Source organism: Calliopsis andreniformis, chromosome 1 (genome assembly GCF_051401765.1).
Source record: "Calliopsis andreniformis isolate RMS-2024a chromosome 1, iyCalAndr_principal, whole genome shotgun sequence".
Taxonomy (NCBI): Eukaryota; Metazoa; Arthropoda; class Insecta; order Hymenoptera; family Andrenidae; genus Calliopsis; species Calliopsis andreniformis.
The window spans coordinates 6,628,569-6,641,971 of record NC_135062.1 but is presented as its reverse complement, the minus strand read 5'-3'; the positions used below and the strand labels follow the sequence as shown (position 1 = coordinate 6,641,971).

General features: G+C 36.8%; 1 protein-coding gene across 1 annotated transcript in view; it reads right to left on the bottom strand.

The window, feature by feature from the left end:
• The window catches only part of Imp (IGF-II mRNA-binding protein), a 120,146-nt gene that overhangs the window by 84,547 nt on the left and 22,196 nt on the right, over nucleotides 1-13,403 (bottom strand). The window contains exon 2 of the mRNA XM_076376944.1: nucleotides 11,872-11,935. Within this exon, the coding sequence (XP_076233059.1) occupies nucleotides 11,872-11,935 (64 nt within the window). The remainder of the gene's footprint in view (nucleotides 1-11,871; nucleotides 11,936-13,403) is intronic.

Here is a 13,403-nt window from a genome sequence, read left to right as displayed (position 1 = left end):
TCTCGATCGTGATGTGTTTAATGGCGAGAATTCTTTGAAGTGTATTGTTGAACCACGTTATTCACGCGTCAACGATTACACATATAATCCGGTAATTACGTTGTCTAGCGACATGGCTTCCGACCGTCTTTGGAACTTTCTTTTTCCCTTAGCGTAGCGTAGACAAGTCATTTCTTTGTCAAAATGAGAATATTAATCCTTTGAAAGATGTGCTCCGTGGGAGTTGTCGCGACAAGGTATTTTCGCATCTACCTTTTATTTACTTTTACATTACAAGGCGACAGAGTTTAGACACAAAATTATTCTCGAAAATATTTTGTACAATGTGACACAATAGTTAGGATCAGGATAGAGGTATTAGTGATTAAGGAAAGAAAGGTTCGGGAAAATGACTCACCTCCAAACGCCACTAACTTGACTAACCGAAGTTTCTGGCAGGGCGTCGCCGCTACCCCTGTAACAGGAAAAAGGGAAACTGTAGGATGGGTAAGGATACAGGAATATTAGGATATCAAAGAAAACTATTTTGCCAGGAATAGAATAAGTTTTCTTTCTTCTTTAACTACATGACGCTACTTATACATTATTAAAACCTCTTCAAGATTCAATTCATCAACCGAAGTAGATGAGTTGACTCGTCGTATGGAAATGTTTCTATTCGTTGTTTTATCAGAAGATTCAGTGGATAAAATTATTTAACTTCGCTTTCATTATATTTACTAGTGTCACATGCCACGCTATGTGAAATGATAGATGCACAGCATTCTGTAGAATTTTGGAGAAACTTTTCCTCTAAAAATGATATTTAGAAATTGATGAATTTTGTTGTATTTCATGACAAGTATCTAGAAATGATAAAACATATTTTACGTTGAGGTTACGAAACGATTACGAAAAAGTTACGAATAAAAAAGATCTAATCTTCCGTTATCTATCTATCTATCTTTTCGCGTGGAATCAGGAAAATCAAAAATCAAATTTTCCATTAAATCAATTTCGATAAGTCTAAAACAATACTTGCTCAGCTTTCTTTTAACCACAACTGTATATTAACTCCCTAATTATGTTATGACTTTGGTATCTTTTTTCCTCTGCGAAGAATCGAAATTCCTCCAACGAGCGAAAGCTTCTGCAAAACTGATCGGCCATCAGATAGTAGATTCTTCGTGATTGAAGGGACTGGAACTATGTGATGATTGAAAGTTGCAACAGTCGATGTTAGCGATAAAAAAAATTTCGTACCACGGATAATTGGAGGAGACCGCGACATGCATATTAATTGCAGTGTCTATTTGGTAGCGGATAAAAAAAAGAATTAATAATAACCGCATCGTTCGAGATATAGATCTGGCCGGTCGGTTGGCCAGGTGCAGCGTCTTCCGTGATCCGTGCATATTCCACGGGTTTCTTTTTCACGGCGTTCTTTTGCCTCGGTCACGCCAATTAAGAAGCATCGCCGTTAAAATCACCTTTATGCTGCATTCGTACTAGCTACCGTGCAAGGTTTCAATTTGTCAAGGAAGGACCTTCCGGGGACGGTTTTTCTCAAAATTTCACTCTCACTTTTTCGGTGATATTGTACAGCACACGTGCTACTATGCGTTGATTCCAAAGTGGTCACGTTGCAGCTTTTTAATTTTTTGGAAATTTAAAGGTATTAGCATGAGGGAAGGTAATGCAATGATTTGTATAAGAAATGTGGATAAATAATGCGTTGAAGGTTTCGTAAATTGTTAAAGAACAACATATTTTGAAGGATTAAAGTAGTTTACATACTAGGTTCATCAATTTTTAATCGCTACACACTTGAAACGAAATCTACTCAGGTTTTGCTGTTCAATTAAATTTAAGAAAACTGTAAACAAATCGACATTTTTTTCTAATGCCATGCATTAAACTGTCCTAGGTCACAGCATGGAAAATTTTGTTATAATTTTCTTCAAAACTCAATAAACACACAGATGAATATCTGGAGTAATCGGTGAACAAATTAATTTTTCCCTTCTATTTAAAGAGAAGGATAGGAATGTGAGATAGGGTAGAAATATGAACCATTGAGATTTTGATCTACACATACACAATAATACCGACATCTTTAGCAATAATTGGAAATTAACTGTTATGAAAATCATATCACGCTTCGTCCATTATCTTCCTTTTGTTATATTTAACATTTGCATATCATTAAAACTTTTTTATTAACATTTTAACTTATTTCTTTGAAAAGTAATACTATCTCATATTACAACCAGAATTTCTACTTGTTCAATCTTGCCTTAATTAAAAAAAAAAGTTTCTTTAAAGTCTACAATATTTATGTTTATACAACATCCACATTTTACAAAAAGATTCCCCAAAATTATTCGTCCGATTTTTCCATGTACACCTATCCTAAAACTCCTTCGGTACAAAAATTAACACGAGTATCTCATACTCCTACCCTCCCTTCTACCGTCCCCAATTACACAGAGAAACTATACGTCCCATTTAGTAGCCAATAAACCTGAAACAACGAGCGAGCAACCGAACAAAATGATGTTAAGCGAATTGAGCTATCAAAACGTACCGAAGTCAATTACACTCATCGATTTCCATTCTGGCGAGGGCGCGCGTCTGTTACAAAATCGCGATTTCGGCCGCGGGACAAAAAGCGAATCGTTCCAGTGGAACAATTTGAAATTAAGGTGTCGGGCGCGAGTTTCGTCGGGGCCAGCGGCGGCAGCTGCTCGCGGCAACAAAAATCGCGTATTCCGCCATAACCACCGTACAAGATTTTACCCATCGGCCACTCGTTTGTATCGCCTTAAAGCGGAACCGTCGACGCTGCAAAACGGCCGAGAAAGTGCATTGACGCGGTCTCGGGCGTGGGGAGGAACGAAAACAGGGGAGGAGTGCAGCCCAGAAGTAGAGGGTATATAACAATTATTGCACGTCAGCGTGCCTCAATTTCGAGATAATTAAGCGAGGCCCTTTACACCTGCGGATTGTGCGAAGTCTGTACACGCGCATACCCGTGTAATCTTCTTTTTACCGTGACAATCTCTGCTCATCCCTGGATCCACGCGTGATAATGAATCGCGCGATAAAAACGCCTGGAGGGAGGGAGGCGAAAACTTCGAAAAAAGAAAAAAAAGGAAAAAGTAACCCCAACTGGTCATGGTTTTTGCTGAAAAAAGCTATCGTCATGACAGAATGTGGTGCATCCTGGCTTAATGTTCTCACGTGCCCTTTCCTTCCGCGAATGATTAATAGCTATTAACGAGGGGAACGACCTGCACCAACGTTGCAGGTAAAAACGTGCAAGGTTTAATATCACGAGAAGCATACTTCACTTGTATGCAAGCTGTTTTAAATCGCGGCTTTAAGTTTTTTATTAACGCCTTCCGGAAACATTAATAAAAAAAAATTAATCAAAAATATCTGCGTAATGGTTGGGGCAGTACGTGCATGTTCTAGAGATAAGGATTTAAATTTGATGAGATTTTAATTTATAGCATAAGTAAAGTGGGTAGATGTAATAGTCTTGGGTAGATGTAAGTTCACTAGAGCAGTAATTATCTAACTTTATGAGGTAAATAAATTAAATATTCTCTGAAAATATAAAGATTGGTCTAGACTATTAGCTTGTCAAAAATAAAGGAATCAGTGTTGCAGCTACGTCGCTAAAGGTGTGTAATGGGATTATTAATTGGTGTGATAATTTCAGTTGAAATTTATTATTTGAAAAAATCTCTGGTAATATTATAAACGCCTTGCATATACTCTTTAACAATAATGTCTACTGATTATTATTAAGATTCGTTTGTGATGCATTTTTATTAATTCTTTACCTTTTGCTAAATCCCATTATGGACCATTTTTTTCTGGATTTTTTTGGAATGAACAATCATTTAGAACGTCAAACTTTTAGATTGTAAGTACAAAGATTAGTTTCTTAGCTTTTGCTAACAAAAATGATACTAACATCAGATAATTTGAATGATGCTAAATTCTATTTATAATACTAATCATTGTAAAGTATTAATGTTGGTATTTCATTGAACAATTTTTTTTAAACAAAATAGTGCAAGTAGAAGGTAGTGGTGCAAGATATACACACAATGCGTAAGTTTTCCAAATTTTACTATTAATTGTGCAACATCTGTAGGTTAAATTTATTTTTAATTAACTGCTCCAATATAAAATAATATTCAAAAGCACATTCAATAATCAAGAAAAATAAACTATGTTGAGCACAGTAGTCACATCAGCTTTATTTAAAGAATACACGAATTGCAGTTTACACGAAATTACACCTAGGCCCACAAGTAACAGTCAGATGTTAATTAACGTAACAAATGATTATATATAAATAAAAAGAAAACAATGAAATACTATTAGATAACATAATAAGCTATCATTGTCATGCAACGAAATTCTATTCTTAGGGATAAAGCGTAAACTTACACTAGCTTAAATTGATTCAACACGCCGAAGCAAAATCAAATGAATCTCATAATACTACTAGCCATAGTAGCATTATGGCCACTTAATTTCATAGCACACGTATCATTCTTCACGTAAAATAAATTTAACCTAGAGTTCATATATTTCAATCTGAATTAATACACCTCAATGATTTAATTCTTCGATCAACCAGGTGTTTATCTATCAATAAAATCCCAAAGGTAACCCTGAAAATGCGCATACATCAATTTCGTGTATGAACGCAGCTGCGCAGGTATCGAGCTCTTCCTCTCTAAGATATACTTCTTAGATGCTAAAAAAATAATTTAAACTTCCAAGAACAGAACATTTTTATCTACAGAAGCATTATGCAAAATAGAAATAAAAATTGCATTATGAGAGACTTTCTTTTCTAAGCTAAATCATACTAAATCATTGAAAGTGTATTGAAACAAATTCTATTGAACAGAACTGTATCATGGACGAAAATACAATCCTGTCATGGAAAGATTAAGCACACATCGGAAGAAGCGATCCCACTGGATGGGTCTATTCTATTCTTTTGCTTCCGCTGTTCCGATATAAGACACCGCTGGTTCTTAGCAGAAAAGAAAAACCAGATATAGAGGGGCAGGAAGGTACGATACAAGCAACGAACAATCCAGTTTTCTGTTTATATAGGCTGCCTCTGTACGCGTTAATATACTAGAAATCGTTACCTAAGAGGTTGCTCAATAATCCTAATGTAAAGTCGCGAGTAAACACAACGTTCGGGAATTCAAAATGTGCTTGGAGCAGGGAACAAGGTAAGCGGGATCGAAGAACTGGACAGACAATGAATGAAAATTTCGATGGAATTTCTGCTATGTTTGTTCTGAACTTAAATGGTATATACGTACATACCATATTGTTTGGCTGATTAATTATCCTCTAAAGATAATTATTCGCTTTACAATTTTGATATAATACAGCGTGTTCCAGTAAAAATTACCACCTAGATTATTTGTTAAATTGTAAAAGTAATAGAAAATTTTTTAAGTAAAAATTATCACAGAATCACAGAAGACTATGTGAATGTTACATTTTTTGTTTAGCATCTGATAATAGCTCTCAAGACAAATACAAATACTTATAACACAAGGTTTGTCAAGGTCATGCAAAAGAGATTATGAATAAAAAACACTTTCTTTAGATATAATGTTCGAAATGTTGTCCATTGGCATTAATACAGCACTGTACACGTGTTGCTAATGATACAACTGCTCTTTGACACGTTTGGAGACACATTTTTACTTCTTATGGAAAAACATTGATGAACATGTACAAGCACAACCACGATTTATTATACCATGTGTTATTTCGAACATTACATTTAAAAAAAATGAGTCTATTTATTATTCTTAATCTCTCTTGAATGGCCTTGTCTTATAGGTATTTGTATTGATCTTGAAAGCTGTTAACAGATGCTAAACAGAAAAGTGTAGGATGCCAATTAGAAAAACAGAACCTTCACATGTCTTCAGAGGCTTCATCTACAAAGAAGTAAACATGACCATATGATGACCCTTTTAATATCAAACAATTTTTATTTAAAAAATTTTTCCATTACTCTTACAGTTTAAAAAATAATCAAGATGGTAATTTTTACTGAGACACCCTGTATATTTTGTAACATGTAATCACATCAATCTCAAGAGGAAAATGCATTGAAATTCAGAAAACGTCATTTGCAAAGTACCCTCGGTTATGGAGATTAAGTGCTGCAGAGCTTCAATGAGCAGACCGCGCATGCAGTGTGACTGTTGCAGTCAAAGCAGATGCAACAAGTGCAACAGGAGTACACACTTAACATTCACTCACTGAGAATTTATGGCGAGATTAACTACTTGCATTACGATTTATTGTTACGCATAGATACCGTTTAGATTTCTCTTATCCATGCATAGGAAATGCAAATTACTACACTTGTAAGTATTATTGTACTAATTTCAATCGCAAATACTTGACACTTTTTAGTGAATGAAAATACCGCATATATATATCCCTGAAAGTTGGTTTCCATTAAACAACAATATATATTACTTCAAAATATAGTTACACATACATGTATTTTATTTATATAAATAAACAACGTGGATATTAAAAAATGTGAAAAACATAAGTTAAGACTCAAAACAATAGTTTAAGAAGCATCAAACTAAAAACAATAACTTTTGAATAGGAAAAGAAATCTACACTATGCAAAGTACCTATCTTATAATTGATGGTACCAGAGTTGGCGAGTATCATACACAGTGTCGAATACTGATACCTCAAGAAAAGAACAGAATTCATATCATCCAACAACAAGTAAATAAATCAAAACTGATCGCTTATCATAACTGCAATAAAACAACAAACATAAGTAAAAATTTAAAAATCCAACGCCCAAACAAGAACACCTAATTACCTCAATAATTCACATAATAAGAGGACTCACATGCACCAGCAAAGTGTCCAAAAAGCCTTCATAATATGATAGGCATATTACTCTGGTATCAACTGCTCCCCACGTCGAGCTGTCTCTTTAATTATGAAGAATGTCCCCTGTAATAATCCCATCGCGTTTGAAATGCATCGCACACGCATCGTCCCTTCATCTGATATATGTGTAAGCAAAAAAAAAAAAAAAAAAAATAAAAAAAACAGAGGAAAGAGAGAGGAAGAGTATCAACAACATTCAGAAATTCGAGTCGCGCCTGCGTGCCGAAGCAGCCGGCTGTGCATTGGCGCAACAAGTGTATGCAGGATGCACCTCGACTTGGGGGAAGGGTAACAGGGTTGGGTGGGGTGGTCTGGGAAAAGTGGGGAGTTGAAAGGGGTGGAGGACGAGCAGAGGCAGAATTAAATGCAAGGCGAGGGAGGGGGCGCACCACCGGAGAAGGGCACGAGGTTGGCACGCGCCGAGTGCAACGATTCACTCCGAGAAAAGAGAGAAAGGGAGGGCAGAGAGGAGGAGAGGCGAAGCACAACAGAGAAAGGGAGAGTGCATTGCAACGAGGAGGAAGAGGTGCATTTCCGCTGGGACTTTTGTTGCAGCTTTTATCTCTCCTTCTCCTTAACGTTCGCCTGCGGTTTGCGCGTTCCGGTGCAGGGAAATGCAAACAAAGTGCATCGTGCCAGACGGGGTCACTGCAGTCCGCAGGGGGTTGAATTACCCCCGTGCACCCTTTCTATCGTGCAACCTGACTGACTTGATATGCGCCGCTAGGTGTACGGGGCTTGTTATGCAAATGAGAAAAGTGCAATCCCGCAAATGCAAGTGGAAAACATTGTGGTGCACGAGTTAAGTGAGTAACAACGTACTGTACTGGCGCATGTCCTGGTATTCACGGTTTTATTGCTCTGCCTGCACAAGTGTTGCTATTCTTTGAGCGGACTTACTGGTTTCACTGGTGATTTATTATCTATCATTAATACTAGTATTATTTTAAAACTTCTAAATATTCTACTGTCCATGTTTTCTATTCTTCATATTTTACATACTTTTTAACTTTCAAAATATTATATTTGGAAATTATATTACTGAGGAGCTCTGTAGATGGTAATAGATAATATCTGATGTTTATCTTTTTACATGATTGTAAAATATCTTGGATGTGAAAAACAGAATGAGCAGGTATTGAAAGAAATAATATGTAACTGACCAATATTTGCTATTCAATTATCAAGAAATAAGACAATGCTTTTTACCTCCTGAGAAGAACAGTTACATCTTTCAACAGCCGGTTTACCGCAATACGAGTTTGCACGCGAGGACAGAATAGCATTTATTGCACGTGTCTGCAATCTGCGAATGCACCGCAAAGTGAAGTAGCTTTCGTCAGGTACAAGACAAGCGTTGCGGTCATCCTATTATGCACTTGTACGATTCTCAAATTTTCAACAAGGCAAACACGCAATGAAGAATGCACAGTATATAATTTGCAAATTACATGTATCAGTGAAACGATAAGGTAGGGGACACGAAGTTTCAAATATTTTAAAACTAATTTACATAAAATGCATTTCGAAGTTTAAAGAGTTCGACCCTTTGCTAATAATGAATTACACTCACAATGCAAATTACTTATATTTCAATATTAATGTATGATAATGTATAATGTAGTAATGTATAATATCAATTCATTTTTTCAGTTTAATTTAACTATACAGTGCACATTCTAAAAAAATCATAAAGCTAGAAATGAATATTTCTATTAGAAAATACTAATTTTAGTATCTAATTAATTTTTTGAGTCAAATTCGTTGATCTATAATAGTGTATCATTAATGTGTTTTAGACTGCATCATTCCTGCTAATAATATGGCATAGCAAAAGACATCGTGCCTTCAGGTGTGAAATGGGGTATATCGTTAAGTTAGCATCGACAAAGATGCTCGAGGATATAATTGTGATCATTCGTTAGGAATTATTTTCCGGTCGGTTCTCACACTCAAAAGTGGTAGACTTAACACAAAAACCCGATAGAGCCAGTTGAAGAAGATAGAATCAGAAGCGCGGAGGATCCCATGGAATCATTGTGAAGATTTTTGAGGGGCGAGACCCCCAGACCTTAAACTAGTTTACGCTCGCACCAGTTCGTTCCTCGGCCCTTCTTCCTTTTACTTCCTTCGCCTCATCTCGCCCTTTCTTCTCCATGTCACTCCAGCTACTGTACGAGGGTACTTTACATTTGAAACATATCGGCTTATATGGAAATGAATGTTTAGCCATGCATCGGCCTTAAACATTGAAACACTCGCTACTGGAAGCTGATACGCGAGTTCTCGAGCTAATGCAGAAGAAGACAACTCGGAAGTGATACTCGTCTTTGAATTGCCTAGCTTCCCTATTGTCAAATAACGATCTCTCCGTCTAATCTCCTCTCTGGAAGTCGCGAAAGAGCTCATTATGACAACGGTTACATTTGTAAGATAACTATAACGGACACGCGAGTCTGACAGGTTTCTAAAGCGGTTGTAGATATTAATGATAACGACAATTAACGCAGAGGAGATTTGTCGATGTTCTAAGAACACTCGCTGAATGCTACAAGTAAAAAAATGTGTATAATCAAGATCAGATGAATTTAACCTGAAGATGCTGGTACAGAAGATGCTTCTATACACTCCATCGTTATTACTTATTATGTTAGATAACGTATCATGCAGTATGCTGTATTGTAATCAACAGAACCAGAACAAAACTCAATTACTACCATCTGATTCAATCAAAAACATCCTGGATGAGCCTGTAAATTAGTGGCTTCCTCACCGATTTTGATCACTCTGATCAATATGTTATTATCTACTAGTAATTTGCAGGTTGTTCACATTTTGTACTCTAACACGAATGGATTCTCAATTTTATTAAGAATTGTAAGCTTTGAAAGATCACATATGTAGAATCAGTCATAGATGATGTTCTTAGCAACGTATTCACGTTAAAGAGCAAAAGTGTTTTCGACTAGGTATATAGATAGGTATAATATAACCAAAACATTGTGTTCAAAGATTTACTACATGACGTGTACGATTACAATAATAATAGCAATTTATAGTAACCGTTTCTTGCCGAAAATTCTGCCTGAACGATAAGATAGTCGCAAGAATCTTTCAGTTTCACTTTCGAACGTTTTACAGCCATTAGCTGGTGGTGGTGACTGAATAAAAGGTGGCTGTTCATACAGCTCGTTAAACTGCCCGTTCACTGTGTGTTGCCTTTAATTGTTCTTATCTGGAACCGAGTATCGTTACGAGCAACAACAAATTCCCAGTTTATACGATTGCACGTACTGCGTGTATCGCCGATAAGGTTTCTTGCGGCATGAAGAGTCGGTGTGGTATGAGCAAACGGGAAGAGAAACAGAGAAAGGAGGGAGTCCAGGGGATGGTGAAATAACAGATTGCAGTTGTGGCACGAGCGAGCAGCCTGGGCTCAGCTCGGAGCTCGTAAGGAGAAGGCAGGTGCCACATTTTTTTTCGAACGCCTGCTTCATCGTCGAGGAGGAGGCTGCCTTGGCGTACAGAGGCTCCCAAACGTTTCCGTAATCGGGCTCGAAATGCACGAACTTATCGAAACGAGCGAAAAAAAAAAAAAATGATAAGTGAAACGTACGATAATTAATCTTCCAGGCAGTCTTCTTTACGATGACGAAATAAACGGCCACTCATGCGAGGGCAAAATAACAGCGAAGTAAAAGTGAAATCCAAACATAATTATCGCTGCATGAAATTGGACTCTCGGACGATACAGATTGAACAAAATACACAGACACAAATGCAGTTTAAAAAATGAATACTCTCAGAAGCTGTGGTTCACAAAACACATCCATGAGAAAATGTATAATTACGTACCAGGTAGCAGGGATCCACGTGTGTGAGGGCATGCGAAAAACAGTGCAAATGTAATGTAAATATAATTCATGTTTCACAAACTGGTGTGCATAAATCTAAATCCTGATATCTAGATATTTCTAAGCCCTGCAACTACTCCGCTACTATATAAAAAAAAAACTCGTACCTATACTTCAATAGCCATGAAAGCGATTTCACATTTACATGACAATCGATATCGAAGTTTTTTTTAGGTAAGTGTACTTCGTCTGGTCTCGCCGAATGAAGTAATTGGGCATTTCGGTTCCACCGAGCGAACCCTAACGGCGCTCTTTGATGAGCACCGACGATTATTCAGAATCACTTGGAAGAGAATGAGTTCCACTGCGGCTTTGATCCCCGACGATTTTTGCTTGGACACGTTCGGCATGAGCCCGAAACTCCCGTGTGTGCGCGCACGATCGCTCGCGCATTTACTCACGTGCGGCCAATTACGTACCCCGTTATGCCAGCAATACGCGTGATCTCGTTTTTATTTCCGATCGAGAAGTTACGCAGGGTTAATAACCCCGGCGGGAAGAGTTTGTGTAAGCGATTACATAAAATTTTTCGAAAGACAAATGGACTGGTGGCACGTAAAGACAAGTTCAAGTTCCCGCGCGACAGCCAGCGTCGGCAGACGGAATCGGGCGGTAACTTTTCGAAGTGCTTATGATATACGTGTAACCGAGCGTAATACGTTGGGCATTTCCTGGCACGCTCGCCGAGAATTTACGATCGTTTAAAGAGCGGCGGTTAACCATTTTTCCTGGGCCAAACAGACTTTAATTATAACTGCAGCGAGACACTTCATGGCTAATTTATTTAACGAGTAACTATTTGCATACAAAGTAACCGCGGTAGGATGAGTATGGAACATTTTTATCTTACGCTTCGATGGGAGAAGCAATGAGCCCCTCGCCGAGATATAATTATAATCGTAATTAATTTACGGGCGATATAATCGTGTGAAAGAAAGTTATTACGTGGTGAAGATGAAAATGAGTCATTAAGGGATCGAGGACTCACCGTTTCTTCGGTCCACTGGCTACAGATGGTTCCACGACAAGCGACGATCCGAGATATGTATATCCTTAAACAGAAATAGAAGACAACGATGACATTCAGCGACATGAAAATTATAGAAATTTTTGAAAATTTTGTTAGTGGGATTTTCAGTGATTCTGCTTTTGGTTTTCGAATTTCTTTATATTTAGGAATGATGATTCAATCTCTTTTTCAATATATTCATTTAATAACTGAGTTATATCATGAGACTGCTCAATACTTTTTCAGAATTTGTTATATCTTGGTCAAAAATAATTGAATTAACAAACTAAATGTGGAAACACATGCAGTAACAGAAATACTTATTTATAGAGGATTAATTTCATATGTTTAAATTGTAAAACATTTTACTTTCTATAAACATAAAAATGAAAGATATAGCAAATAAAAAAGCATGAGATAGTAGTATTTGTAATTAATTAAAATCCTAAGTACATGCAAATCAACCCATGAGTCAAGTTAATAAACATATTACAACATTTTCAAAGTTAAAAAACGAATTTTATATTACACAGATTTTCTGCGAAATTCTGTATTCTAGTGTATTATTACAAAAGAGAAAATGTGTGAAATTATATAATTATCGATAAAAATACAAGTTTTACTATATTTATTAGTAAACTACAGACGTGCATGCATTTATAAAAAATTTAAATATTCGAAAAAGCGCAAGATACACATAATGTGCGGAAATCTACAAAACATTCAGCTTTATAGTTCTACTTATAAATATAACATAACCAGCTGCACAAGCAGTTATCAGTATATATTAAAAAAATAGTACTAATTCTATGTTCCTCTACAAAATTCTACACAAAACAATATTTATTACTATACAACACGTCATTATATGTGCAAACAGTTTACTTTTAATATAACATAAAATAATACGAAATATCAACGACTGCTTTACAAAAAGAAACAGAATATACTAGGGTCAAAGGATAATAATAACCAAACCCTACGTATGCTTTGTGTAATACCATTTAAATATTCCCATACCGTTTATAAACTGACGAAATTAGTTCATTGAATCTGTGCCGACAACCTGTTTGAGGCCGCGGTTCGTTCGAACTTTGACCTCGCCTAGACAACGGACGGAAGATTTTCCCATGGAAAAATACACTAGACACCGGTTTCGGCCATTCAAGAGAAAAAACATGGCAGTTGCTTCCGGGTATCGATTCGCACGTGTGCAATGTCTAACGGTGCAAAAATCGCAGCAGCGATCCACAGCTATCGCGTACCTCACTCATATTCTAATCAGGATCAAGAGGTTATGTGAACGCATCCGTAGTCGTAGTCTCGTGCTGGTGAATTTTTCGACACGGTCCGAGGGTCCTACATGCGTGTACACACAGATATTTCCTTTTCTAAGCGCCAGGTGTCTCTTGCCAGTTAGACCCATCTAATTTTCCCTAACCAGTTCCTCTCTAAGCGCGTTGCAAAAAAAGGAGAGAAGAATACGTGAAATCGTTTTTGTTAAGCCCTGC